The 25,862-nt window shown below is 38.9% G+C and overlaps 1 protein-coding gene across 1 annotated transcript; it reads right to left on the reverse strand.

The window, feature by feature from the left end:
* Nucleotides 1–482: 482 nt before the first annotated feature.
* On the reverse strand, nt 483–25,591 carry LOC114046147 (probable E3 ubiquitin-protein ligase TRIML1). The gene is made up of 3 exons (XM_027866402.1): nt 25,498–25,591; nt 1,238–1,762; nt 483–1,186 (listed from the first exon to the last, which is right to left on the reverse strand). Exons 1-3 carry the CDS (start codon nt 25,589–25,591, stop codon nt 483–485), a joined length of 1,323 nt encoding a protein of 440 aa, XP_027722203.1.
* Between the last annotated feature and the right edge of the window lie 271 nt (nt 25,592–25,862).

The raw sequence follows: 25,862 nt of genomic DNA on the forward strand, positions 1-25,862 counted from the left end.
CAGTGGAAATTCCTTGAGTCTACTGTGGAACTCATTTTGTCTTGCCATCAACTTTCACAGCCTAAGACATCATCCAAGAGAACCATTCAATCTTTCATTTATTCATGTGTTTGTTTCTTTGCTTGTTTATTCATTCGTTTATTTATTTAGCATTCTAAATTTCCCTCTTCATCCTTCTGTACCTGAAAATTGTCTCCCTTTTTGCTCCCCTCAGTCCTTCTCTCTTGTTCCTTTTCTGCTGTCCCTTCCAACTGATCTCCAATTTAGGTGCCTGCATGGCAGCTACTATTTTTTTTAAAAAGCCCCCATTTTTATACCAAGGAAAAACAAGACAGACTTTACTTTAATTGGTTTTGATAATCATACATCACTTTATTGGCCATTTCAATGTGAGTTCAAATAAGTAGAAAGCCATTTTTAGTATCCCTTTCGGTCACTTTCATTAAAAGTTACCCATAGTAATAAGCATCGTTGACAGCCTTCTACTGATTATTAATAGGACAGATAATGAGTGATCCAGGAATAATTTTTTCTTTAGGAATGCCAAAAGAGAAGTAAGGGCGAAGAGGCCCTTCAAAGACTGTGTTTGAAGGACTGTGGATAAGGCATCCATCTGTGACATCATAAAATGCTAAATGTCCCTTTTCATAATCAAGAAAAATGCCTACTTTGTATACAGGCTGAATAAATTGAAAACAATTATGTGAATTCAAAAGGACGAAACGATTTCCAAATACGCAGCCTGCTAGGGTCCTTACACCCTCAGATGAGGAGAGTTTCCCCTTTCGGATGACTGAATCTTTACAGATGCCCACTTCCCACACTGTCTTATATCCCACCTCCACTTCCCAATAATGTTTCCCTGAGGTGAAGGTCTGGACCCCTAAAACAGCAAGAACATAGTCAAATCTCTCTTTGTTGTCAGGCAGGACCTGGGGGCCACTTCCATACTGGACCCTCTTCAAGTCCTCAGACAGGATGAGATGAGGATTGGCTGATTCAGGATCAAGAGTTATATCCCTCTGGAAACTCAAGAGCACTTCTCTTGATCCTGTGATGTACCAGGTGGTCAAGCCAGGGGAAGGAAGCTCTGGTTCTTGAAGTAGCAGTTCCTCATTTCTTTTCATAGTGCCTTTCACATCCTGCAGCATTTCCAAGGGCACCTTGTCCAAATTCTCCTCTACTTCTGCAATCCTTCATTGCAGATTCTGGATTTGTTGGGACAGCTTGGCCTTGCCCTTCTCCAGTTTGGCCAGATTATCTTTGGATTCCTGTCCCATTCCTTGCAGGTATTGATATTCTTCATCCCATAAGAACCGGTGCATTTTTCCATATTCAGAAATAACAGAGCATTTCAAATTGGAGGCAGCCTCCTTACGGTGAGTCTCTCTCCTTCTCACTTCATCCAATGCCATTTTAAATTCCTCTTCTTTTTTCTTTAAGACAGTCAATGTCTCCTGGAGCTTGTCCTTGCTCTTGTCAGCAGCTGTTTCCAAGGGAAGGGCTTGATGGCCCTTGTGCTCTGGGGCTAATAAACAGGAATCACAGAGGACTGTCTTGTCTTCCTCACAGAAGAGCTTCCTTTTTTCCTTATGTTGATCACAGGTGGTCAGGCCCACCATGCTCTGTCTGAGCATTTTGCCAGTCATGGACAGATTCCCCTTGGACATCAAATCACTGTATTTGATGACTCCTCTGCACTCTGGGCAGGTTAAGGTTTCCTTGGCTCCCTTCTTGCACTGGAGGAGACACTGTGCAGAAGCTGTGGCCACATGTGACAGTCAGTGAAGTCAGTGAAGTAGCCCAGGCACATGGAGCAAGTGAGATCTGCCTGGAGGTTGTCAATTAAATCTCTTGCATTTGGATTCCTAGGTCTCTGGTTCCTTCCTTCTCAGATATCTCTGTCAGGAGAGGTAATGCTGGCTCTTCCCCTTGAGCTCTGGCAGCAAAAGGTATTAGCTCTGAGTTGTGGGAGTCCTTTTATGTCTCTTCCTCTGCTTTGCCCCCTCCCTTTACTCCACCCCCAAAAGGTAAGAACTCCTAATTTTTGAGAGGGTTTCCAGACTCTTCCCTAGGGCTGAATTTTCACCTTACTTCTTATCCCACAGCTCTTGAAGAAAACAGCTTTTACTTCCTCTTAGTAGTTGCAAAGCAGTTGCAAGTAGTTGGGTCATTTAGCAATAACCCATTTCATTTCCAAGCCTCAGGACATCACGTTTCTGTTGTTCTGAGATGGAAATAGGGCAAGAAACACCCCCAAAACATCACCTCTTTCCCCAAACTGCCTTCTTCCCTACAACCAACATATGTTTTAAACTTTGGTATTTCCCCCTAAGCCTCTCTTTTTGTCTCCTCTCTCTGTTATGATTCATTGATTAGAATGACATGGTATTTTTTTTAATATGCAGATTTCTTTTTTTCTTTTCTTTAAGGGAGACTTCTGATTCCTTTCTTCTCAAATATTCCACTCAGAAAATAAAACACTACCTCTTTTTTTCTCAGAGCTTTACCAACAAAAGATTTCAGAACTGACCTTTTAGTGTCTTTTACTTTTTCACAATTTGCCTGTATAAGCTCTTCTTGTTACCCCTCCCTCAAAAGGTGAGAACCCCTATGTCCCAAAGTGCTTCTAGTCTCTGCAATGGGGCTGAGTTCTCACCTTTTTCTTTTTTTTTCATAATTATGACTTCTCATGTTCACAATGGTGTTCACTGAAGGCAATTGAGACCAGAGATTCTTGGTCCTTCAATCCTTCAAGTCAGTGAGGACTGGGTAGAAATGACTGGATTTTTTATTGAAGACACAGTGACAGTATCAGTATTCTTTTAGATTATCTTCTTTGGTGTGATCCTCTGAGAAGAGGGAGAGGAAGTTCTGTAGGGGAAGAACAAGGGTATAAAAAACAGAAGGCAGCAATAAAAGTTTGTTTTGTAAAAACTTTTGCCTCAATTTCCTGTGTTCTCCTCATCTGCTGATGTCTTATTCATTAAAACTATTTAAAATACCATTATTTCTGTAGATGTCTATTTTCCTGATTCAGTGGAAGTTCTATGAGTCTACTCTGCTCCTCAATTGCATTGTTTCTTACTCAGGGAACAAAAGTCTTTTTAAAAAAATTAGTTATAAAATTTATTATCATCTTTCTTGAATGTGTTTTTCATAGCATCAATTTTTCTTTTTTTTATATTTAATTTTTTTCTCAATTACATGTAAACAAACAAATCTAGAATTAGTTCTTTAAACTTTTGAGTTCTAAATTATCTTTCTCTTCACTTTCCTCCCTCTTTTAAAAGGCATGTAATTTGATATAGATCATGATTGTGTAGTCAATCAAAACATGTCCATATTAGCCATGTTGCAAAAGACAATGCACACCCCAAAAACAATAAAAAGATTCCCCCCCTTTTGGTGAGGCAATCAGGGTTAAGTGACTTGTCCAGGGTCATACAGTTAAGTATCAACAGTCTGAAGCCCTATTTAAACTCACATCCTCCTAACTCCAAGATCTGAGCTCTATTCTCTGTACCACCTAGATGCCCCCCAACTTTTTTTTTAAGAAGTATACTTGAGATGGCAAATGAGTTGGGATAAGGTATTCATGTCTGATAATACAACATTTGAAAATGATTCATGTAGGTACCTATGATTTATTTTATTTAATTGAATGTGAAGCAGAGGAAAAGGTTGTTAGGTATAAGATCACATGGAAAGAGCACAAGAAACTTTAGTTCCATGCCCAGGGCAATGGAACTTCTATTACTGTAAAGTAAAATGCAGGACTTTGCCCATATGGATAAATGTGTGACACTAACAAAGCTCTACAGAATGATTTAGTTCTTTACAGACTGCCTTGTCCATCACAAGATTATAGTTTCTTAAGATCATAGGTCTAGAGCTAGAAATATTCTAAGAGGTCTTCTGTGTCCTGTCCTCCTTATACTTATATAGATTTCCAACTCTTTTACAAATAAGGAAATGGAGATTTAGCAAGAGAAAGTGTCTTACTCAAAAGGGAGCTTTAAAAGTACCCAGTAAATTAACTAAATTAACCAAATGATTATGATGATGGCTTTGTTGTTGTTCAGTCCAACTCTTCATGATCCCATTTGGAGTTTTCTTGGCAAAGATACTGGAGTGGTTTGCCATTTCCTTCTCCAGCTCATTTTACAGATGGGGAAACTGAGGCAAACAGTGTTAAGTGATTTGTTCAGGGTCACATAGCCAGTGAGATTCTGTGGCCAGATTTGAACTAGGGAAAATGAGTTCTTGACTCCAAGGCCTGGCACATTATCCACTGCACCACCTAGCTGCCGTTTATATTACTACTCCATATTTAAATTATCACTCAACAGTGATATGGCAGGGCTGTGGGTTAGTTACTCCTGCTTTGTATTTGGACAGGAATGGTTGATCTGTAGTTGCTTTTTTTGAATCACTAACTAAATCTTTTTCCAGCTTAGTTTCTGAGTTTGCTTTCTTTCTGAGGTTACTAGCATCATTTAAAAGGAAGAAAAACAACAATCTTCCCCACCCCCTATACCCAAATAACACAATTCCAGGTAGAATGGCTGTTAAGATAAAAAATTTGGGAGTAAAAATTCCAGATTCTGCCTGTTTGTCTCAAATTGCTAACAGGCAGGTGTAGGCCATTTGCCTCAATGGGAAACTGGTCTTTCCCCATATCCATAATGTTGAAAATGCTTTCTAATCACATTTGAATGTGGAACAGTAATGACTTTACCACAATAAGAAAGGCTAGATTTCTGATTCAAATCAGTTCTCCTAAGTCGAGAGCTATTTTCGAACTTTTTCTTCCCCTGAAACATTTAGCGATTTGTTTATTTTTGTTAGAAAGACAGCCCTGTCCCTATGCCAGGGAATTTTCAAACATCCTGCCACCAACATCTGCACACAGAATAGAATGCTTTGGAGGGTCAGATGAAAAAAACAAATTTCCTTGGAAAGAGTGATAAAGACAGCAGTGTTTCTGTGAAGATCTACAGAATCTGCAAAAGAAGTTGCCAATTAAATTATATCGGTAAACCATTGTGATTAAGCCAATCTTTCAGGATGAAAAAGGGATCTGAGGTTATCTATCCTAAGCAAATGCGTTACAAGACTTTTAGATTTTGTATGACATTGTTTATTTGATGTGGGTCCTCTAGTGCCCAAGATCTCATGGTTCATAGCATACTCTGACTATTATATTCTGACTAAATGACAGTAGGGATGCACCCAGGATTGTGAGGGGAATCACTATATAGACAAGCACTGCAAAGCTCCTTAGTTTTTTCTAAGAGGATAGTTTCAAAATTTTGCCAGTTAACTAAATATTTCCATCACTAGGAATTGAAGTTTGCAAGAGTAGCTAAGTCATAGGAACAAGAGGACTGTAACACATACATAGCAAGCCAATTTGGCTTGCTTCAACCAGCCTTGATTCTTGCAATCTCCTCCCTCAACCTTGATGCACTGCAGCTGAATCAATCAGGGGGAAATTTGGATGAATTGGCACAATGGCCAGAAATATCATTTCCATTATACAGTTGTTCTGCTACATTTAGATATAACCTATGCCTTCAGAGCCAATGCAATGCTTGCTGCAGTCCTCTCCTGGGGTGATTGGAACTAATTAAAATGCTTTGGGGGAGGAGAGATGAAAAAATAGACAATCAATTTCAGCCAGTACTAAGAACCGACTTTCAGCTACTCAGCTCCATTTCTGAGCCTCACAGTACTAGAAATGTAGCCTGTTAGGAAAACCTGTGGGCTGCACTTGTTTGGAAATGCCAAAGAAATAATTCACTTTTGAAAAATGCTTAATCATATGCTATAATATTATTTCTCAGGCAAGTCTTCCAGGGTGTAGTACTGGAAAGGAGCCAGACCATTGATGTGGGGCATACTGATAAGAATTTGGCTGAATGTCCCTGTTTTGTGGCCTTAGAAAGAAGACCATGCACCACTGAGAGGCCCTGATGATTCTTAAATTGCTTAAGTAATTTTACTAAGTGGTTTGTGTGTTTATGTGTGTTGTTTTGTTTAGTTTAGTTTAGCTGTTTTCTGAATGACAATGAGCATCACCTGAACAGGAGATCCCCTGGTTTTTTCCCTCTCTGAAACAAGACACATATTTACATGGTGATTCTTTCTGAGGGTTTTAAGATTTTCAGAGGATAAAGAAATAAAGATCAATGTGGGGGAGGGGCAATTTGAATGGAACAATGAACGCAGCTTCAACATTACTTATCTATATGACTTGAGCCAACCTAAGATTTTATTAGTGAAGGGAATCCCCCATGAAAAACTCCCTCTAGCAGAAATCAGTACTTTCTCTGCAACTTATAGACTTAGTTGACTGGAGCCACTAATAGGTTAAGTGACTTGCCAGGGTCATACAGCCATATATGTCAGAGATGGGACTTATAATAAGGTATTCCTAACACTGAAGCCTGATCTCTGTCTATCCTGTGCCCTCTACACCCCCCTCACATATTTCCCTTACACCAAAACACTTATATATATATAATATAATATATATACATATATATAATATGTATATAATATATGTAAATGTAATATATATTATATATAATGTATAACATACATATATAACACACACACATATATAACACACATATATGTAACACTCATATATATATTTTCTGATTACTACTTATTAAAATGAATGCAGAGTCCTAGAAGACAGTTAATGCTGTTAGGAAATATCTAATAAGTCCAAATAATCCATAACTTACATACATTACATACCTAGGAGTTTCACATTTGTCTTAGCAGAGCATAATTTCTCCTAAAAAATCAAAGGATGTTAAAAGTCTTAAGGGACCTTAGAGATCATCTAACCCAAGAATTCTTAACCACTTTTGTATCACAGATCCTTGATGATCTGGTGAAGCCTCTAAACTCCTTCTCAGAATAATGTTTATAAATATATAAAATAAAATACCTAAGATAATGAGGAAAATTATATTGAAATAAAAGTATTAAAATATTAAAAAAATTAATTTCCCTTGACTCTAGGTTAAGGAGCCCTGATGTAGTATAAACCCCTCATTTATATAGATGAGTAAACTGAGTCTTAGAGGAGTCATTTGACTTGTCCATGGTCACACAGCTGATGAGAGGCCAAAGCCAGTGTTTTTCCCCTACATCTTGCTGCCTCATTGACTCTACTGTTCGTATTCCCTATCTTCCTTTCTCCCCTCCCCTTTTGACCAATACTGCCTGAAACTAATCCATCCACCCTTTCCCCCAAGCCTGGGATCATGGGACCATGGCATTTTTAATGGGAAGAGAGGACATTTAAGAATGAGTGCAGCCCTCATTTTACAGACTACTGTAAATCTTGACTTAGGATTGTACTAAGTCTAGCCCTCATTTTATAGGCAGCTGTCTATCCCACAAATGTAGCTCCTAGTGCAGTTGAAGGTACAAGCGAGAAGATTAGGGTTGGTGAAGGAGGAGAGGAGAACAAACTTCTGAAGTTCTCTCTCCCTTCACTACTGTTCAATGCATGTCCCTGATGTCTTTCCCCAATTCCTTTGATGAAACATCCAGAGAAGACTGTGTTTGCTGTTCCTCTGAAATGTAGCTGAGTCTTACTTTAGTCCTTTCTCTACACAAAGACCCCATTAGTACCTAGAAGTAATCATTCCTATTTAGCCTAAATGAAAGAAGTATTGAGGACCTTTTAAATTCTGAAAGTGGAAAGAGATGATGAATTAGAGCCTGAGACTCACAGAATTAAAAAAAAGGAATGATAGGGAAGCCAGCCTAGGAATAAATTGATGAATAAGTGGGGCTAGGCAGATGAGACAGAAAACATTTATTAAGCACATGCTATGTACTAAGCAATGTGCTAAGAACTGAGAATGCAAGGAGGAAAGCAAAACAATCTCTGTTCTCAAAGAGTTTGAATTTGAATAGGAGAAGGCAACAAATATATTAAGTTTGATATGCAACTCAGATAGAAAGGCTCAATGGTCCTTAGGGTGCAGCAGCAAGGCATATGAGATGTGTCTTCTTTTTTTCTTTTCTTTTCTTTCTTTCTTATGCTTAGATTTTATTTATTTATTTATTTATTTTTATTTCTTTAGTTTTCAACATTCACTTCCACAAGATTTTGAGTTCCAAATTTTCTCCCCATCTCATCCCTCCCCCCAGCCCAAGATGGCATACATTCTGTATACCCCTTCCCCTAATCTGTCTTCCCTTTTATCTCTCCCTGATTCTCTTATCCCCTTCCCCTTCTATTTTCCTGTAGGGCAGGATAGATTTCTATACCTCATTTCTTCTATTTCTTATTTCCCAGTTGAATGTGAAAACAATTTTTTTAACTTGTGTTTTTAAAACTTTGGGTTACAAATTTTCTCCCTTCCTCCCTTCCCACCCACCCTCATTGAAAAGGCAAGCAACTCGATACAGGTTATACATGTGTAGTCATGCAAAACACTTCCATAGTAGTCAGGCTGTGGAAAACTAAGTATATTTCCCTTCATCCTATCCCACCCCCCATTTACTCTATTCTCTCTTTTGACTCTGTCCCTCCTCAGAAGTGTTTGCTTCTGATTAACCACTCCCCCAATCTGCCCTCCCCTCTATCATCACCCTGTTCTCGTGTCCTCTTCCCCTCCCATTTTCCTATAGGGAAAGATAGATTTCCATCCCCAATTGAGTGTGTATGTTATTCCCTCCTTAAGCCAAATCCCATGAGAATGAGATTCACTCATTCTCTCTCACCTTTCCCTACTTCCCCTCCACTGTAAAAGTCTTTTCTTGTCTGTTTCATGTGAGATAATTTACCCCATTCTACTTCTCCCTTTCTCCTTCTCCCAGTATAATCCTCTCTCACCCCTTAATTTTATTTTCCAGATATCACCCCTTCATCTTCAACTCTCCCTGTGCCCTCTATTTATCTATCTGTCTATCTATACATACATACATATAATTTTTTTCCCCTCCAACTACCCTAATACTGACAAAGGTCTCATGAGTTACAAATATCATCTTTCCATGCAGGAATGTAAACAGTTCAACCTTAATAAGTCTCTTATGATTTCTTTCTTGTTTACCTCTTCATGTTTCTCTTGAGTCTTGTATCTGAAAGAAAAATTTTCTATTCAGCTCTGGTCTTTTCATGAAGAATGCTTGAAAGTTCTCTATTTCACTGAATATCCATTTTTCCTCTGAAGGATTTATGCTCAGTTTTGCTGGGTAGGTGATTCTTGGTTGTAATCCTATCTCCTTTGCCCTCTGGAATATTATATTCCAAGCCCTGCAGTCACTTAATATAGAAGCTGCTAAATCTTGTGTTATCCTGATTGTGTTTCCACAATACTTGAATTGTTTATTTCTGGCTGCTTGCAATATTTTCTCCTTGACCTGGGAACTCTGGAATTTGGCTACAATGTTCCTAGGAATTTTCCTTTGGGAATCTCTTTCATGAGGTGATCGGTGGATTCTTTCCATTTCTATGTTGTCCTCTGGTTCTAAAATATCAGGGCATTTCCTTGATAATTTCTTGAAAAATGATGTCTAGGCTCTTTTTTTGATCATGGCTTTCAGATAATCCAAATTTTTTAAATTATCTCTCCTGGATCTATTTTCCAGGTCAGTTGTTTTTCCAATGAGATATTTCACATTGTTTCCATTTTTTCATTCTTTTGGATTTGTTTTACAGTGTCTTAATTTCTCACAAAGTCACTAGCTTCCAATTGCTCCATTCTAATTTTTTTTTGGTGAGGCAATTGGGTTAAGTGACTTGCCCAAGGTCACACAGCTAGTACGTGTCAAGTGTTTGGTCTGAGGCTGGATTTGAACTCACATCCTCCTGACTTCAGGGCCGGTGCTCTATCCACTGCACCACCTAGCTGCCCCTCTCCATTCTAATTTTTAAGGAAGTATTCTCTTCAGTAAGTTTTTGGACTTCCTTTTCCATTTGGCAAATTTTGCTTTTTAGGTCATTCTTCTCCTTATTGGCTTTTTGGACCTCTTTTGCCATTTGGGTTAGGCTATTTTTTAAGGTGTTATTTTCTTCAGTATTTTTTTGGGTTTTCTTTAGCAAGCTGTTGACTTGTTTTTCATGATTTTCTTGCATCACTCTCAGTTTTTCCTCTACGTCTCTTACTTGCTTCTCAAAATCCTTTTTGAACTCTTCCATGGCCTGAGACCAATTCATATTTTTCTTGGAAGCTTTAGATGTAGGAGCTTTGACTTTGTTGTCTTCTTCTGGTTTTATGTTTTGTTCTTCTTTGTCACCAAAGTAAGATTCTGTGGTCTGACTCTTTTTGCCATGCTTGCTCGTGATCACAGCCAATTGAGATATAAACTCTTCATTAAGGTGGGGTCTGCTTCCAGTGTGGAGAATGTACTGTCCCAAGCTTCAGGGGTTTTGTGCAGCTGTTTTCAGAGATACTTCTAGGGATCTGTAAATTTTTAGTTCTTCCAAGGTGCTATGATCAAGGACAAGGTGTCTATTCCTTTCCTGGCCTGTGCTCTGGTCTGTGAGTGAATACAAGCTTCCTTTTCTGTTTTGGAACTGTGAAGAGGATTCTCTTTCCACAGCCACTACAAGATCCACCAAGCCAGTGCTCCTCCTTGCCCCAGGACTGCCACCCAGAACTATGACCCAAATCCAAGCATGGGCAAAGTAAGAGAATCCTGCATCAGCAAAGAGATCCCTGCAATCCCCTCTGATCAGCCTCTCTATTTCCCCTCAGTCTTGTGGGCTGGAAGCTCCAGATGCAGCCACTGTCCCAGAGCTGCACAGTGGCACTGGGGTTGGGCCCACACCACGCTTGTCTCTCACCGCACAGACTTTTCTTACTGACCTAAGTTTTCTTTGGCATTTGTGAGTTGAGAAGTCTGGAAACTGCCACAGCTGCCTGTGATTCAGTCTTCTGAGGCTTGCTCTGGGTTCACTGAGGCCTACCTTGCCTGCATACCCACAACGAACTGCTCTCCTCTCCCTACTCGGCGCAACATACCTTTCTGATCAACCATCCAGGTTGTCTTTGGCTGGAAATTTGTTTTACTCTGTCTTTTTGTGGGTTCTGCTACTTTAGAATTTGTTTAGAGCCATTTTTTATAGGTATTTGGAGGGGTTTGGGGGAGAGCTCAAGCAAGTCACTGCTTTTACTCTGCCATCTTGGCTCTGCTCCCCAAGAATGTATCTTCTTTAGTGTCATTTCCTTTGATAAAACCATATTTCTTGAACCCAATAATGATGCCAAGGATTTTGATGGTGACAACTTGCTTTTCTGGGTTTTCAGGGACCATGACTGTTGAGCAGACAAGTGGCTATTGCATCTTTTCAGTGGCAGTTGCCAGGTCAAATCTCCATAAGGGCTGTTCCTCTGGACAATGACTAATGATGCCTAGTCTGGAAGCAAAGATGGTGGTATGAGGGTGGGGTAAGTGATACTATTGGTAGGGCTCTTGGGAAATATGAGGAGAAGGGCTACACACTGGTAGGAGGGTTTAGACCTACAACAAAATCCTTATGTCTAAAACTTTGGTCTCTGCTACTTTACACTTTAGCATCCATACTGTTAAAGCCCTATCACCCCATTATTTATAGGGTCACTCACCATCACTACTTTTGTCTGAGCCAGGCAAACACCCCCTAAGCTAGATGGTGGGCAATTTCCTTGTTCTGTCTTGCATTCTCTCTCCTCACTCCCAGAAAAAATACAAAAAAGTACAAAAAGTGAAATTTGTTTTGGAAAGTCTCCCATGTTCCCTATTCAACCAAACTTTCCCTACTCTTAGCCCCCTTAGTATGGGGGTGGACACCCTCAATCTCATTTGCCGTAGACAATTCTCCACTAAGACAGAAGCTGATAACAGCTCTTGGATTATCTATCTATCTCTTCCAGGGATATTTTCATTTTAATTAACCATAGACTCTCTACGCCTGAAAAGCCTTGCAAGAAGGAATGACTCTCTCTATGACAGGCTGATAGTGGAGATATTTGAAGAGGGAAAGAGGGATTTCTTGGCACCCTTTAAATCACATCATACAGGCATCTGATTATTCTGTTTATTGGTAACTGATTCTGGCAGTTAGTCAAGCTGAGAGGGAGACTGTGAAACAGGTATATCTGAACTTATATGCCATTTTGGACTTAAGTTCTGGAAAACAAGGAAAATGCTGGAAGACAGTATAGTATGAACACTGAGGAAAGGTAAGGCTTGGCCTATACTGCCCGTTGAAGAATAAGCGGCTTTGTTCACCAGCATATCTGGCATTTTTTTTTTTAATGGGGGATTTTATCCTTTCATTCTACACAATTGAAATTTCATTCACCCAAATATTTCAAGGTATACATTTTTGGATTGCATGGAGTCAGAAGCTTATTCTATCTTTTGTTTTTCCCAATGGTAATATGAATGTGAGCTGTAAGTGCATACATCTTAGATCCGAAAGCAAGGAGGAATTAAGTTTGTGTGATCTCCCATCAGGCAGTTGAATTAGAGCTCACAGTAAGCATTGCTACACTTACTGCAAGGGTGTGACTTGTCAGTCTGTGCTCTGGGGGGATTTACAGGATTTCAGTGGGAGTTATACAGGAAAGGATGAGGTCCACATTTCAACAATTTAAATAAATACAGTTTTGTTCTTGGTAAATGAGCATTACAAAATACTTTCTGGCATTTTAGAAGCAACCTTCCCCCACCTCCCCAAACACACACACAAAACCAGGCAGGATTCTAGAATGACATTTCCATGCCAAACTCTGGGTTATGATTTTACAAAATAAAATAACTGTTTCATAAAAATTCTATTCATTCAAAAAAACTGCATTATTATTGACTCCTTCAATTAAAAATAAAATTGCTGGTGTTTTTTTTTCTTTTCAACATTACTGTTCTCATAGAATTGAGAGTTGGAAGGAGCCTTTAAAACCATGTGATCTAACTCCTTTATTTTACAGATGGGGAAACTGAGACCCAGATTGGTTAAGTATCTTGGTCAAGCTCACACCCGTAGTAGGTATGAGGGATGGGATTTGAATCTATAGTCTTAAACTCCCGATTCAATACTTTTTCCCACCACATTATGCTGCTTTTAAAAACAAAAGGCTGCTTCAATTGCTCAATTGTACAAACTCTGTACTAGAAAAAATATAAATGCTACATAATAATTGATCATAGCCCTTATCATGAGTTACTAAATGAATTCAATTGAATAAGAATTTATTAAACTACAAAGATGAGAGAGGAAAAAGGTTCCTTTCTTCAAGGGGATATGACATCTATAAAAACACATAAGATATAAGATAAAATGTGAAAGGATGATGCACAGAGTCAGACAAAGGACCATCAGGAAACATGAGTGGGGTGAGAGGACTTTTTGTTGTTGGTCAGAGAAGGCATCAAGAAGAAGGAAGTGGTATCCTGAAGGAAGACAAAGGTTTCATTATGCAGATAAATAGACATAGTGAATTACAAACTTCAAGAATGAAAATAGAATGGAACCAGAAGGCAATAAGATTATAGGTCCTGAATGGTACCTTGAAGACAGACATCTAATTAGACCCCCAGACCCAAACAGATTAAGTGGCTTGCCTAATAATAACTGCAATAATAGCTAGTGTTTATATAATATTTTGATGTTTGCAAAAGATTTTACAACTGTTAGCTTATTTAATTCTCATAAAAACCCTGCAAAATAAGTCCTATTTTTATCCCGATTTTGCTGATGAGGAAACTGAGACTGAGAAAGGTTAAGTGGCTTTCCCAGGATCAGACAGCTAATAAGTTTTAGAGGGAGGATTTGAACTCAAGTCTTCCAAATTTCAAGTCTACTTCTCTATCCATTACACTAGAGGTAGGATGTGTCAGAAGTAGTATTTGAACTCAGATCCTCAGGAACTAAACAGTTAATAATCAAGTTAGAACAGACCAAAGGACAGACAGTAACCAAGTTAGAGTAGACCAAAGAATAATGTAACCTAAGGCTGTATAGGTAATCAGGCACTAGGTCAAGAGTTAATTTATGGTCCACTTTTTAATCTGAGAATGATTAAATAATCCTAACTTCATAAAATATAATTATTCTGTGCAAATCTTAGTATTTTAAAACTAGAAGGGATCTTAGAAATCACTTTGTTCTTCTCATCATAGAGATCACATTATTTATACAAATGTTTCTTTCATACCTTATGTTTACAATTCATTTCTTTTCCTCTAGTAAGTGATAAAATTCCTTAATTGGAGCCAGATGAAAGATGTCAGGAACCTAGAAGACCCAGTATCCCTTATCAGGATTTTTTCTGATTACACAGATCAGGGGAGAGAAATTCTGATTTTGTTTTTCCCCTAGATTCTCTTTCCTTATCTTCTCACTGATGGTCCACCCTGGTTGAAGAGACAATTCTATCTCTATTGCGTTAATTAAATAGGAATTTCTAAATAAATCCCAGGGCTTAAGTTTTGCTGGGGCAGTCTTCTCTTTGGAATGATTTAGAATATGCATCAGTTTGATTTTTCATATAACTGTGTATTTCCCTGCCTCTTCCTGTTCCCCATCCCCTCCCCCTCTTCTCTGACCCTCTTCCCCTCTCCCTCTCCCTTCCCTCCACTCTCACTTTCTTTCTCCCTTCCCCTTCCCCCTTCCCCAACCCTCCTCTTCTCTCCTCCTCCTCTTCCTCCTTTTTTACACTTCTCATTTTTAAGCATATAATACTTGAATACTTGCACCTTCCAAGAACCTGTTTTAGGGCTCTGTTCCCATCATACTAATGAAATCACTGATTATGTTCTACAATGACTTTGTCAGATCCTATAGTTTATATATGCAACTACTGAGATAATTTTCTTTGATAATTATACAGAATACCATCTAACAATAGGACATGGTGTGTGTGTGTGTGTGTGTGTGTGTGTGTGTGTATTCCTGAACTGATATTATAATAATAATAGCTAGGATGTGTATGGTGCTTTAAAGTTTACAAAGTGCTTTATAAGTGTAATCTCAGCTGATCCTTGTAACAGTCCTGAGAGGCAGATGCTAATATTCTCCCTGTTTTAACAGATGAGGAACTGACACTGAGAGAAGGTAATGGGCTTGTTTAGGGTTGCACAGTTAGTAAGCTTCTGAGGAAGAATTTGAACTCATCTCCCTGATTCCTTGAGTTGACGCTGTCTTATATTCGCTACACTATCTACTCAGCTCTACACTACACTATACTACACTGCACTGCACTACACTACAGCACACTACACTGAACTACACTATACTATACTACACTGCACTACACTACACTGCACTATACTATACTACACTGCACTACACTACACTGCACTATACTATACTACACTGCACTACACTGTGCTATACTACACTGCACTGCACTACACTACAGCACACTACACTGAACTACACTATACTATACTACACTGCACTACACTGCACTGTACTATACTGCACTACACTACACTACACTGCACTATACTATACTACACTGCACTACACTGCACTATACTATACTACACTGCACTACACTGCACTGCACTATACTACACTACACTGCACTATACTATACTACACTACACTGCACTGCACTATACTATACTACACTGCACTACCCTGTGCTATACTACACTGCACTGCATTGCACTGCACTACAGTACCCTGCGCGGCACTAAGCTACACTGTATTACACTACACTGCAGTGCCCTGTACTACACTACACTTTGGGCCACTTTGCTGATATTTGATTCCTGGTTTCATTCTCACAGATACTTGCTAGTCACTCACTTTATGATTGCTACATGGCTTTTCCTGGAAACCATCTGTTATCAGTCGGTGGTTTAGTGTTCAGCTGCTTACTGTAGTAGCTCATTAAATCCTGTCAGGTTGTGAACTTCTTACAGGGGTGGGGAACCCATGGCCTCAAAGTCACATGTAGCCTTCTAGGTCCTCGAGTGCAGGCTTTTGACTGAGTCCAAGTTTTACAGAACAAATCCTTTTCTGGATTCAGTCAAAGGGCTGCACTTGAGGACCTAGAGGGCCATGTGTGGCCTGGAGGCTGCAGGTTCCCCACCTCTGTAAAATCTAGCAGATTTAGGAGATCTGCAGTGATCCACCCTGTCCGGGGAAGAAATGTACTCCTCAAGAAAGTCTGGGAGCTTCTACCCAAACTCTGAACTGGATCGTAAGCTCTTTGAAGGCACAAACATGCTCTTACATAATTTTTATATCTCCTTAAGGACCTAGAAGAGTGACTCACAAACTGTGAGCATTAAAAAATGTTTGCTGAATAAATGAATGGAATAATTGAATGAATATATGGACCGTTTTTCAGACCAGAAATTTGTGTGCTGGCTCACAGTGATAGATCATATGGGGCCTCATCATTGTTGATGGGAAGTGGGTTTCAGAGAATTTTCTCCTTTCAAAGGTGAATATGCAATTATTTTTCATAGTTTTCACATATCCATTATGTGGAATGATTCACCATCTTCATTTTAATTCTTAAAAACTTTCACGATCTGGGGCAGCTAGATGACGCAGTGGATAGAGCACCGGCCCTGAAGTCAGGAGGACCTGAGTTCAAATCTAGCCTCAGACCACATACTTGACACTTACTAGCTGTGTGACCTTGGGCAAGTCACTTAACCCCAATTGCCTAAAAAAAAAAAAAGAAAAAGAAAAAAAAGACTTTCATGATCTGATGAAGATCCTCAGAGCCCTAGTTTGTTTTATTTTTTTTAACAATGTTAGCAGCCCCACCCCTTGAATATTTTAATGTCCTGGCGCATGCTGTTTGAATAGCCTACTATAGACTTTGCAAGATGTTGGAATTGCGGTGAGGGGCAGGGAAGAGTAAATATACTGCGTGGCTTTGAGTTGGTGGGTAAAAATCAAGTATTTCAATGCAAGGTGTATTTGGGAAATTCATCATAATTTTCAAAATCATGCTTTGCATCTCTATGTGGTGATATTAATTCCTATCCATTTTTGGTCCAGTAAGGCAGAAAAATTCCTGCACTCAGCATCCTAACTTATAATGACATTATCACTTTAGCAAAAGTAGAAAAAAAATATTTGATATATTCATATGATAATTACATTAAGGAAAAAGATTACTCTCCATTAGTCTTACTAATTGTACTAAGCCATCCATGCTTGTAAAAATAATAATAAACAATGAATAGCATATGTCATCTCCACTCAGATGTTTAATAATAATTAGATAATGATCCCCAAGAAATCACTTGTTAGTCATGATAATTGATTAAAGGTAATTATTTTTGTAATAAATAATAATCAATGATTTCTAACAGCAATACTCTTATTTATTTATTTAAAATGCTGTGGCCACAGAAAATTTAAGCAGCTGTGCTGGAAAATTAGTAATTCTGTTGAGCTAATGGCTGATTTTCCACCAATTCATATCCAAGAACGGTCTGTTGGGTTTATAATAAGTGTTTGTAATATATATTTTTTAAAAAATGAAACTGCTATAAATATCCTATCTGCTTGTTTGCTCTTAAAAATAAATTACCTCCATACAACTTCTAACTATATTTAAAGTGTACAGTGATTAATCTGACAAAACCAGAGTAAATGTGGGAGTAATGGGGCATTATAACCCAAGTGAAATTGTGCTGACAAGATGCAAAATTTGGATTCTGTAAAAAGAAAACAAAGTCTAACAGTCTATCACACTTACATACTTTTCCAAATGCATCACCCATGATTTTAGTTTTGGACAACCTACTAAGCCATTTCAAGAACTGATGTGTAACATTAAAAACTGACACTTGCTATAATAAAGAGGTGACTAACAAACTGAATCATGTACATTTCAGCCATAAAACCTTTTGGAATACATATGCCTCATAGCAATTATTCTGCTTTTATGTTCTAGAAAAATGTGTAGGACCAAAGAGAGGCTTCAGAATACTTCTGGCAACTCATGATAATCTCCAGGAAGAATATGACCCTGGAGTTCCATATTCAATAAGTAGAAAGGGCCTAGGAGTTGTCTCAGAAGCTGTTACTCATCCTTAATACCTGTCACGCCCGGGAAAGATACAGTGAAACTGAGTTTGCTCAGATTTAGCCCTCGTGCAGTTAAACCATTTGTAAAGGGATATGATCTTCCACATTTAAAGGACCAGAGAAGATTCAGAGAATGGAAGTTTTCTGACCTTCTCCTCCCCTTCCCCACCAGAGGCACAAGGAAATGGCTTTAGGGATGTACACATTTTTTTAGGATGTTGTTTTGACATTAGAAGCACACAGGAGTCATCTGGTTAAGACCTTAGAATCTCAGAGAAACCTCAGATACTATATAGCTTGACTTCACAAATTTAATCCCTCTTCTAATCTTCATTTGCCCAGGTTAAACCCCACCCCTGTCCCAACCCCTACCCCCAGTTCCAAAAAATGATCATTATATGGCAATATTTCTCATGCTCTTACTCCCTTGACCACTGTCCTCTGGACTAGCTCATCATTGACCTTCTAAAAGCATGGGTAGCTTAGGGAGGAAGGTGTTATTGGGTCACTAGAAAAAGTAATATGGTTGCTTGCTGTTTATTAGACAACTTTAAGGACTTTAGAACTCACTTAGACAAAATTTCTTAGACAAAATCTTGCATTGTGCAGGTGGGGTAATAACTAGCTACAAATGGGAAATGATTTACTCAAGATCATACAGTTAGTAAGGGGTATAGCTAGAACTCAGATCTTCTGATTCTTGGTCTAATGTATTTTCTAATCTGTATCATGTTATTGAGACGTGAGTTCACAATTATAGGACTTTGGCATTTTAAAAACAGAAATGTCCATGCGCTCCTTGCTTACAATAGTTGTAGAAGACTGATAAGGAGAACCTGATCCTTTCGATGAAAACAGAGGGATGAGGAGACTGAGGTCCAGTGAGTGTTAGATGACATATCCAAGCCCATACAGTTACTTTGTGGCAGAGTCAAGATTAGAATCTAGGACTCTTAATGCCCATTTCAATGTTCCTTCCACCATACCATTCTTCTTCTAATGTAAAGATGTCTTGGATCAGGAGACCCTCACGAATATCAATCAATCAACAAGTAAATATTGAGCACCTATAATGAGCCTGGCACTGAGAATACAGAGAGCGAGACAGAGACAAAGACAGAGAAAGACAGAGACAGAGATGGAAAGAAAGAGAAGAGAGACACACAGAGAGGAGAGACAAATACAGAGAGATGGAGGGAAAGAGAGAGACAGAGATAGAGGCAGAGACAGAGCTGCATTCTTGTGTTTCTGATATTTTAATGGTATAGATTGAAAAAGTATGACATTTCATGTCTGAACAAGGTTCAGATCCTACTGGTGTCATTTATTAGCTGTGTAACCTTGAACAAGTTACTTTGATTTTCCAAGCCTCAGTTTTCTCATTTTAAAAATGGAGATAAAAATTTTAATAGCTAATTTATGGGTTTTACAGGGGGAAAGGTTTTATAAAACTTAAAAAAAACTATATAAAGATGGGATACTTTCGTGCCTCTGGATCCTCAGTACCTGCTACCCTAAGAATCCGTAGTATTATTGAGTAAAACAACCTAAAAGCGATCTGTAAAAAAATTTTATTGATGAAAATGATGACCATAATTATGACTAAAGCTCATCTGATTTAATTTATTACTGTGCACGTATGTGTATGTGTAAGTGCATGTTTGTGCATGCGTGTGTGTGGTGTAGAAGGCGAAAAGAAACATTTTAAATCCTTTTTCTACCTTTAGAATATTTGGAATGTCAATCACATTTGATAAATATTTATTTAACTACTATGTGAAAGACATTAAAAATACTAAGAACTAGCATTCATATAATACTTTAAGGTTTGGAATGCACTTCACATGTGGTACCTCATTTGTACCTCATTTATTCTTCACAAAAGCTCTGTGAAATAGGAGCTATTTTTATCCTCATTTTACAAATGAGGAAGCTGAGATTAAGAAAGAGTAAATGACTTGCTCAGGGTCACATAGCTGAGTAAGCACCTGACAGAGAATATCAATTCATATCTTCCCAACTCTGGTTCAATTACTTTAAGCCACCGAGCCATCTAGCTGTCTCACGAAATAGAAGAATGTTTAAGCCTAAAACTCCTCATTAGAATTTTAAGGAAACTAGTATATTCAATTGGTAGAGCCAAAAAAAATTGAAAACCCTCCAAAACAAAACCCTACCTTCTTCCAGCCTTGAATTTTATTTTTAGAGAAATAACTATATGGACGTTTTTTAGAAAATCAGCCTCATACTGTTTTTTTTTAAGTTGTCAAACTCACTTATCCGGATCTATCAACTCCTAACCCTGGTGTCCTACTATGCCATCCTATTACCTCTAAATGGGAAAAAAGACAATATTCCAGAATACTGTTATGTCATCCCATTCCTATGTAGACAAAGAAGTCCCATTTTCAAAGGCCCAGGCCCCCACTGACATACTCTTCAGCAAAAAAAAAAGAAAAAAAAATTGCAACAAAACAAACGTTCCTTCCCAAGGTGAATTCTGGCAAAGGTCACAGTAATCAAAAAGCTGTAGATGTGCTCAGGTCTGTGCTAATATTTGTCAGAGATAAGGCAGCCAGGACCTTGGAATTGGAATAGGACATCTTGGGTTTGATTCCTGGCTCCATCACTTCCTACTTAGCCTGCTTCCTCATTTATAAGATGGACATATGAATAGCTGGTCTATGTACCTCACAGAGTTATTGTGAGGACTGAGTGACATAATTCACATGAACAGACTTTGCAATCTGTAATATGCTTTACACAATGTGCCCCAAACCCTGGAGAAGTCCACACATTGAATTCAAGTCCAGACTCTGATATTTATGTGTGACTGGGGCAAATCTCTTCATCAGTTTGGGCCTCAGTTTTTTGTTTTTTTTTTAATTTCCTTTTCAAAATGAAAGGGTTTAAGGAAATAATTTCTAGGGTTCCTTCTGGCTCCAACAGTCGGTGATTCTGTGGTAAAAGTAAGAGATAACCTGCAGAAAAAATCAAGAGTATGCCAAATGGTTAGGCTGTAAGGAGGTACTAGATGCCCTAAGGTAAAGCAGGAAGGACCCAGGAGAGACTGAGCAATGTTGCAAGCCAAGACAAGCTGGAGTAAGTAAGGAGTGACTACATGCCTGTACTGTACAAAATTAATGTATCCTTTGTTTCCTGAGATTCCCTCACAATGTAGGCTCTACAGGCGTGGAGCATTGCAATGGTAATGAGAGGGAGGGGCAGTGCTGGAGAAGCAAAAAGAGAAGGGTCAGAAATCTCAGGAGGACATTTAGAGAAGAATCCCTCTTCAGCTCAGAGGCGGCTGCTGCTATTTGTCCTTCATTCTTGAAGAGCACCTTGGCATCAGGGAGGTGATGCCACGGCATGCAAGTGAATTGGATTTAAGTGAGGAAGGGCTGTGCAAGGTCACCAGCCTCACTTTCTCCTCTAGAGCTACCTGCGTCCAATGGCCAAATATATGGATCAGGATGCCTGGAGATGGCCCAGGATGCAGTGGGGGACCTTGACCTTTTCAAGCTAAGGTCTTGAGGAGTTGGAGCTCAAAAGTTATCCAGCAGCTGCAGAGCCAGCTGGGAAGTATTCCATTCAGGATTTTGTCACATTGTATAAACAAATCCTTGTCCCATATTTCCTTTAAATTCTCAATGTGATTCAATTCAATTCAACCAACATTCTATCAGGTGTCTGCTACATTCAATACATTGTACTTCTGAAGTCTTTCCACTTCCGCTACAATCACCCTCCTTCAGAATCTCAAATTTTCTATTGTTTATCAATCAATTAACATTTATTAAGTACCTACTATGATCCAGGCAGTGTGCTAGGGTTTGGGGATGATGGGGTGCTAATGATGGATCCCTAAAAGGCCCCAGTTTTCCCCTCGTGGTGCAGTCCCTGGCTTTAGCCTGAGGCATCTGGCCCACCCCAGCCCACCTTGATTACTTAATTAGCTTACTTTACACTCCTTAATCCCATCCAGGCCCTTTTTTGTGTTACCTCTGGACCGCCCCAGGCTACTTGCCACTCTTTAATCCCAACCAGATCTTCTCACAGTCTTTTTCTGTATAAATGTAATCTTACTCTCATTAAATTGCACAGATCCTTAGAATCTGGCTCACTTCGTATTGGCATGACAAATACCATAGACTCACTAGGAATCTTACCCATACAACCTGTGTCATAATTAACTTATTTACTTGGATTGAAAGAAGATTAGAATGGTCAAATTGTTTTGAGGCAGACCCACCCCATATTTTGGGGTTCTTAGAACCCCTAGACCTCATCAAGGATGTAAAGACATGAAATAATCACTGATATTCTTGCTTTCAGTCTCTCTTTTCTCTCATCTATCCTTCACTCTTCTGCCCTGGAAGTCTTTTTAATGCTCTATTCTATTCATGTTATTTCTTAATAATAGGAAGCTACCCTCTCTGGGCTACCTTCCCAATTTGGCATTCCCAAGTTTTAGATTGAATTCCTAGGGAGCGACTATTACCTCAAATTCAAGGAACTTTGCAGGCCATGCTATTAACACTATATCTCATAATATCACCCCCTACTCCCAACCTTACCATTGTCATTAGCCAATAAATATAATTAGATCAAACAAAGGTGTTTGCTAAGATAGCATAGTAGGAATAATAACTACAAAATATTTTCCCTTGCTCCCATGGACCTGGGACACATTCTTCCACAAATCCACTCATCATAAATGATAAGAGTAGGCCATATACTTAGGAGGTACTTTGGGAGGCATAAATACAGGGAATGCATATGACCAAGGCTTTTGGCAGTGTAGGGCCCAAAGGTCCTTTCTCTTCTCATAGTGATCTCCTGCTTCTTCCCCTCGAGTATTGGACAAGTTGCTCAGATTGGTTCTCTGGGTCTGTTTCAATCAATAAATCAATAAACTCTTATCAATTTCCAGGCATTAGACAAAGCACTGGGGATACAAAAAGAGGCAAAAGATAGTCCTTACCCTCAAGGGGTTTACAGTCTAATGAAGGAGACAACAAACAAACACGTATATAGAAACAAGCTACATACAGGATAAATAGGAAATAATTAACAGAGAGATACTAGAAATTTCCTGGAGCTGAGAGATGAAGTATCTTGCACATGGAATAGCAGGGAGCTCAGTGTCACTGGATCAAAGAGTATGTGGCAGGAAGTAAGGTGTAAAAAGGCTATAAAGGTAAGAGAGAATAAGTTATGAAGAGCTTTAAATGCCAAACAGAGGATTTTGTATTTGATCCTGGAGGTGGTAGGGTGCCCCTGGAGTTTATCGAGAGGACTGAGGGGATTGACATAATCAGATCTGCACAGCTTAAGCTCTGACAATAGGGATAAATTTTCTTTTGTTTCCATAACTGATTCTCTTCTTTGCAATCAGGGGTCATTCTCCTCAGACCTGCCTTTGCCTCCACTGACTATCTCTTTTTCTGACTCAGTGAACCTATAGTTATTCTACAAGATATGATGGTAAAAAGGAGTGAGTAAGGAAGTGAGGAAATTGTTCCCTCCCCTACTGCCATCTGATAAAAGCAAGGAGTAATTTCTCAAGAGTTAGATTCTTTCTTCATAATCGTCCATTCTCTCTACTGCCGGGGGTCACACTTCACAATTGTCTCTGGGTCCACTATTTCCAAAAGCTCACTAGCTTTCTCTTTATAAGCTTCCTTGAGGGCATGGCCATTCTTTTCCAGGCAATGGCAAACTATTCTTCTAATTTTATAAAAGAGAAGATCTTCACTTTTTTTTTAAAGGAGCAACAGTGAAAACTTTGCATTTTGGGGCAGCTAGATAGGACAGTGAATAGAGCTCTGGCCTTAGAGTCAGGAGGACCTGAGTTTAAATCCATCCCCAGACACTTAACACTAGCTGTGTGACCCTGCGCAAGTTACTTAACGCCGATTGCCTAAGGGGGGGTGGGGGGTGGAACAAACAAACAAGCAAAAAACCACCAACAACAATTTTGTATTTTTTTTACAACAAAATCTTCTTATCTCTGCCACCTTCTTCTTCTATTTCATTAAGTGTGTTGAAGAAAGGGAATGGATTGATCAGGACTATCCTGACCAACTTCTTTATCTCAACTATAATAATAACTCATAATAGTATTTCATAGCTTACAAAGCAATTTATTCACACAACCCTGTGAAGTAGACAAATATGGTTCCTCATTTCTCATAAGAAATCTGAACTGGGAGCTTTGGAATTTGGCTATAGTATTCCTGGGAATTTTCATTTAGGGATCTCTTTCAGGGGGTGATTAGTAGATTCTTTCAATTTCTATTTTACCCTCTGGTTGTAAGATATCTGGACAGTTTTCTTTTATAATTTCTTGAAATATAATGTCTAGGTTCTTTCTTTGGACATGGCTTTCAGGCAGTCAAATAATTCATAAGTTATCTCTCCTCAGACTATTTTTCAGGTCAGTTTTTCCAATAACATCTTTCAATTTTCTTCTATTTTTTTCTTTTGACTTTGTTTTATTGTTTCTTAATGTCTCATGGAATCATTAGCTTGCACTTGCCCAATTTTAATTTTTAAGGAATTATTTTTTTCATTGAGCTTTTTTTCAAAACCTTTTTTCCATTTAGCCAATTCTTTTGTGGGGGGTGGAGGCAATTGGGGTCAAGTGACTTGCCTAGAGTCACACAGCTAGTGAGTGTTGGGTGTCTGAGGCTGGATTTGAACTCAGGTCCTCCTGACTCCAGGGCCAGTGCTCTATCCACTGCGCCACCTAGCTGCACCACCAATTCTGTTTTTTTCAAGGTATCTTCTTCCACATTTTTGATGCCTCTTTTCCTAAGCTGTTATTTGTCTTTTCATATTTGTCTTGCATTGCTCTCATTTCTTTTCCCATTTTCCCCCTCCACTACTTGTATTTGATTTTTTAAAATAAAATTTTAGTTCTTACAAGATTTCTTATTGGGTTTATGTCCAATTCACATTTTTTTTTTCCTTCTGAAGCTTTACTTATAGATGTTTTAACATTGTTGTCATCTTCTGAGTTTGTATCTTGACCATCTTCATCACCATATAGGTTTTTATGGTCAGGTTATTTTTATTGTTGTTATTTGCTAGTTTTTCCAGAGTATTTCTTGACTTTGAACTTGATTTTAAAGTTGGGCTCTGTTCCCAGGTGATGATGGGGTAGCACTGTACCCCAGTTTCAGGCTTTTTCACACTGCTGTTTTCAGAGCTAATTCTAGGGGTTTGGAAGTTTTTGGTGCTTCCAAACTGGTATGATCTGGAAAGAGGTGTGGTCACTGCCCTTACCCAAAATGAGTCCCTGATCCCCAGGGCCCCTGTTGTCTTGTGACCAAAAGTATTCTTCTCTGCCCTAGAACTGTGACTTGAAAGTGGGTATGGGAAATGGAATTGCCAAACAGCACCTGGTCCCGTGCCCAGTTAGCATAGGGCCCCAGGATCATCTCTTTCTGATCAGTTACCTGACCTGCTTACTGTCTCTGGGCTGAGAGCTGCCAAAGTTGCTGCTGCCACCGTCACATTATCTCCAAGGTCTACAGCCGGTGGTGCTGTCATGTGGGTTCCAAGCCAGCCTCCACCTCAGTCTCACATACCTCTTCTTTTAGTCTCTTCAGTTCTCTTGAGCTGAAAAATGTCTCACCCTGACCTTTTGCTGGCTCTCTTGCTTTAGAACTTGACTTGAGACATTATTTTCAAGTTTGAAGGAGAATGTTTGGAGATTTCATCTGCTTCTTCTATTCTGCCATCTTGGCTCCATTCCCTCTATTCTTCTTTCATAAGAAATCTGAGGCAGAGAGGTGACACAATTTGTCCAAGGTTCACACAG

Source organism: Vombatus ursinus, unplaced genomic scaffold, assembly GCF_900497805.2.
Source record: "Vombatus ursinus unplaced genomic scaffold, bare-nosed wombat genome assembly UNPS02014781.1, whole genome shotgun sequence".
Classification (NCBI taxonomy): Eukaryota; Metazoa; Chordata; class Mammalia; order Diprotodontia; family Vombatidae; genus Vombatus; species Vombatus ursinus.

Excerpts from the sequence above, each read along its gene's own strand:
- LOC114046147 (XM_027866402.1), bottom strand. The coding sequence starts at position 25,591 with ATGACAGCACCACCGGCTGTAGACCTTGGAGATAATGTGACGGTGGCA. Across the intron at positions 1,763-25,497 it reads AGAGACAGTAAGCAGGTCAG|CTTCTGCACAGTGTCTCCTC; the intron begins GTAACTGATCAG and ends ATGTGGCCACAG. Across the intron at positions 1,187-1,237 it reads TCTGGCCAAACTGGAGAAGG|AAGTAGAGGAGAATTTGGAC; the intron begins GCAAGGCCAAGC and ends GAAGGATTGCAG.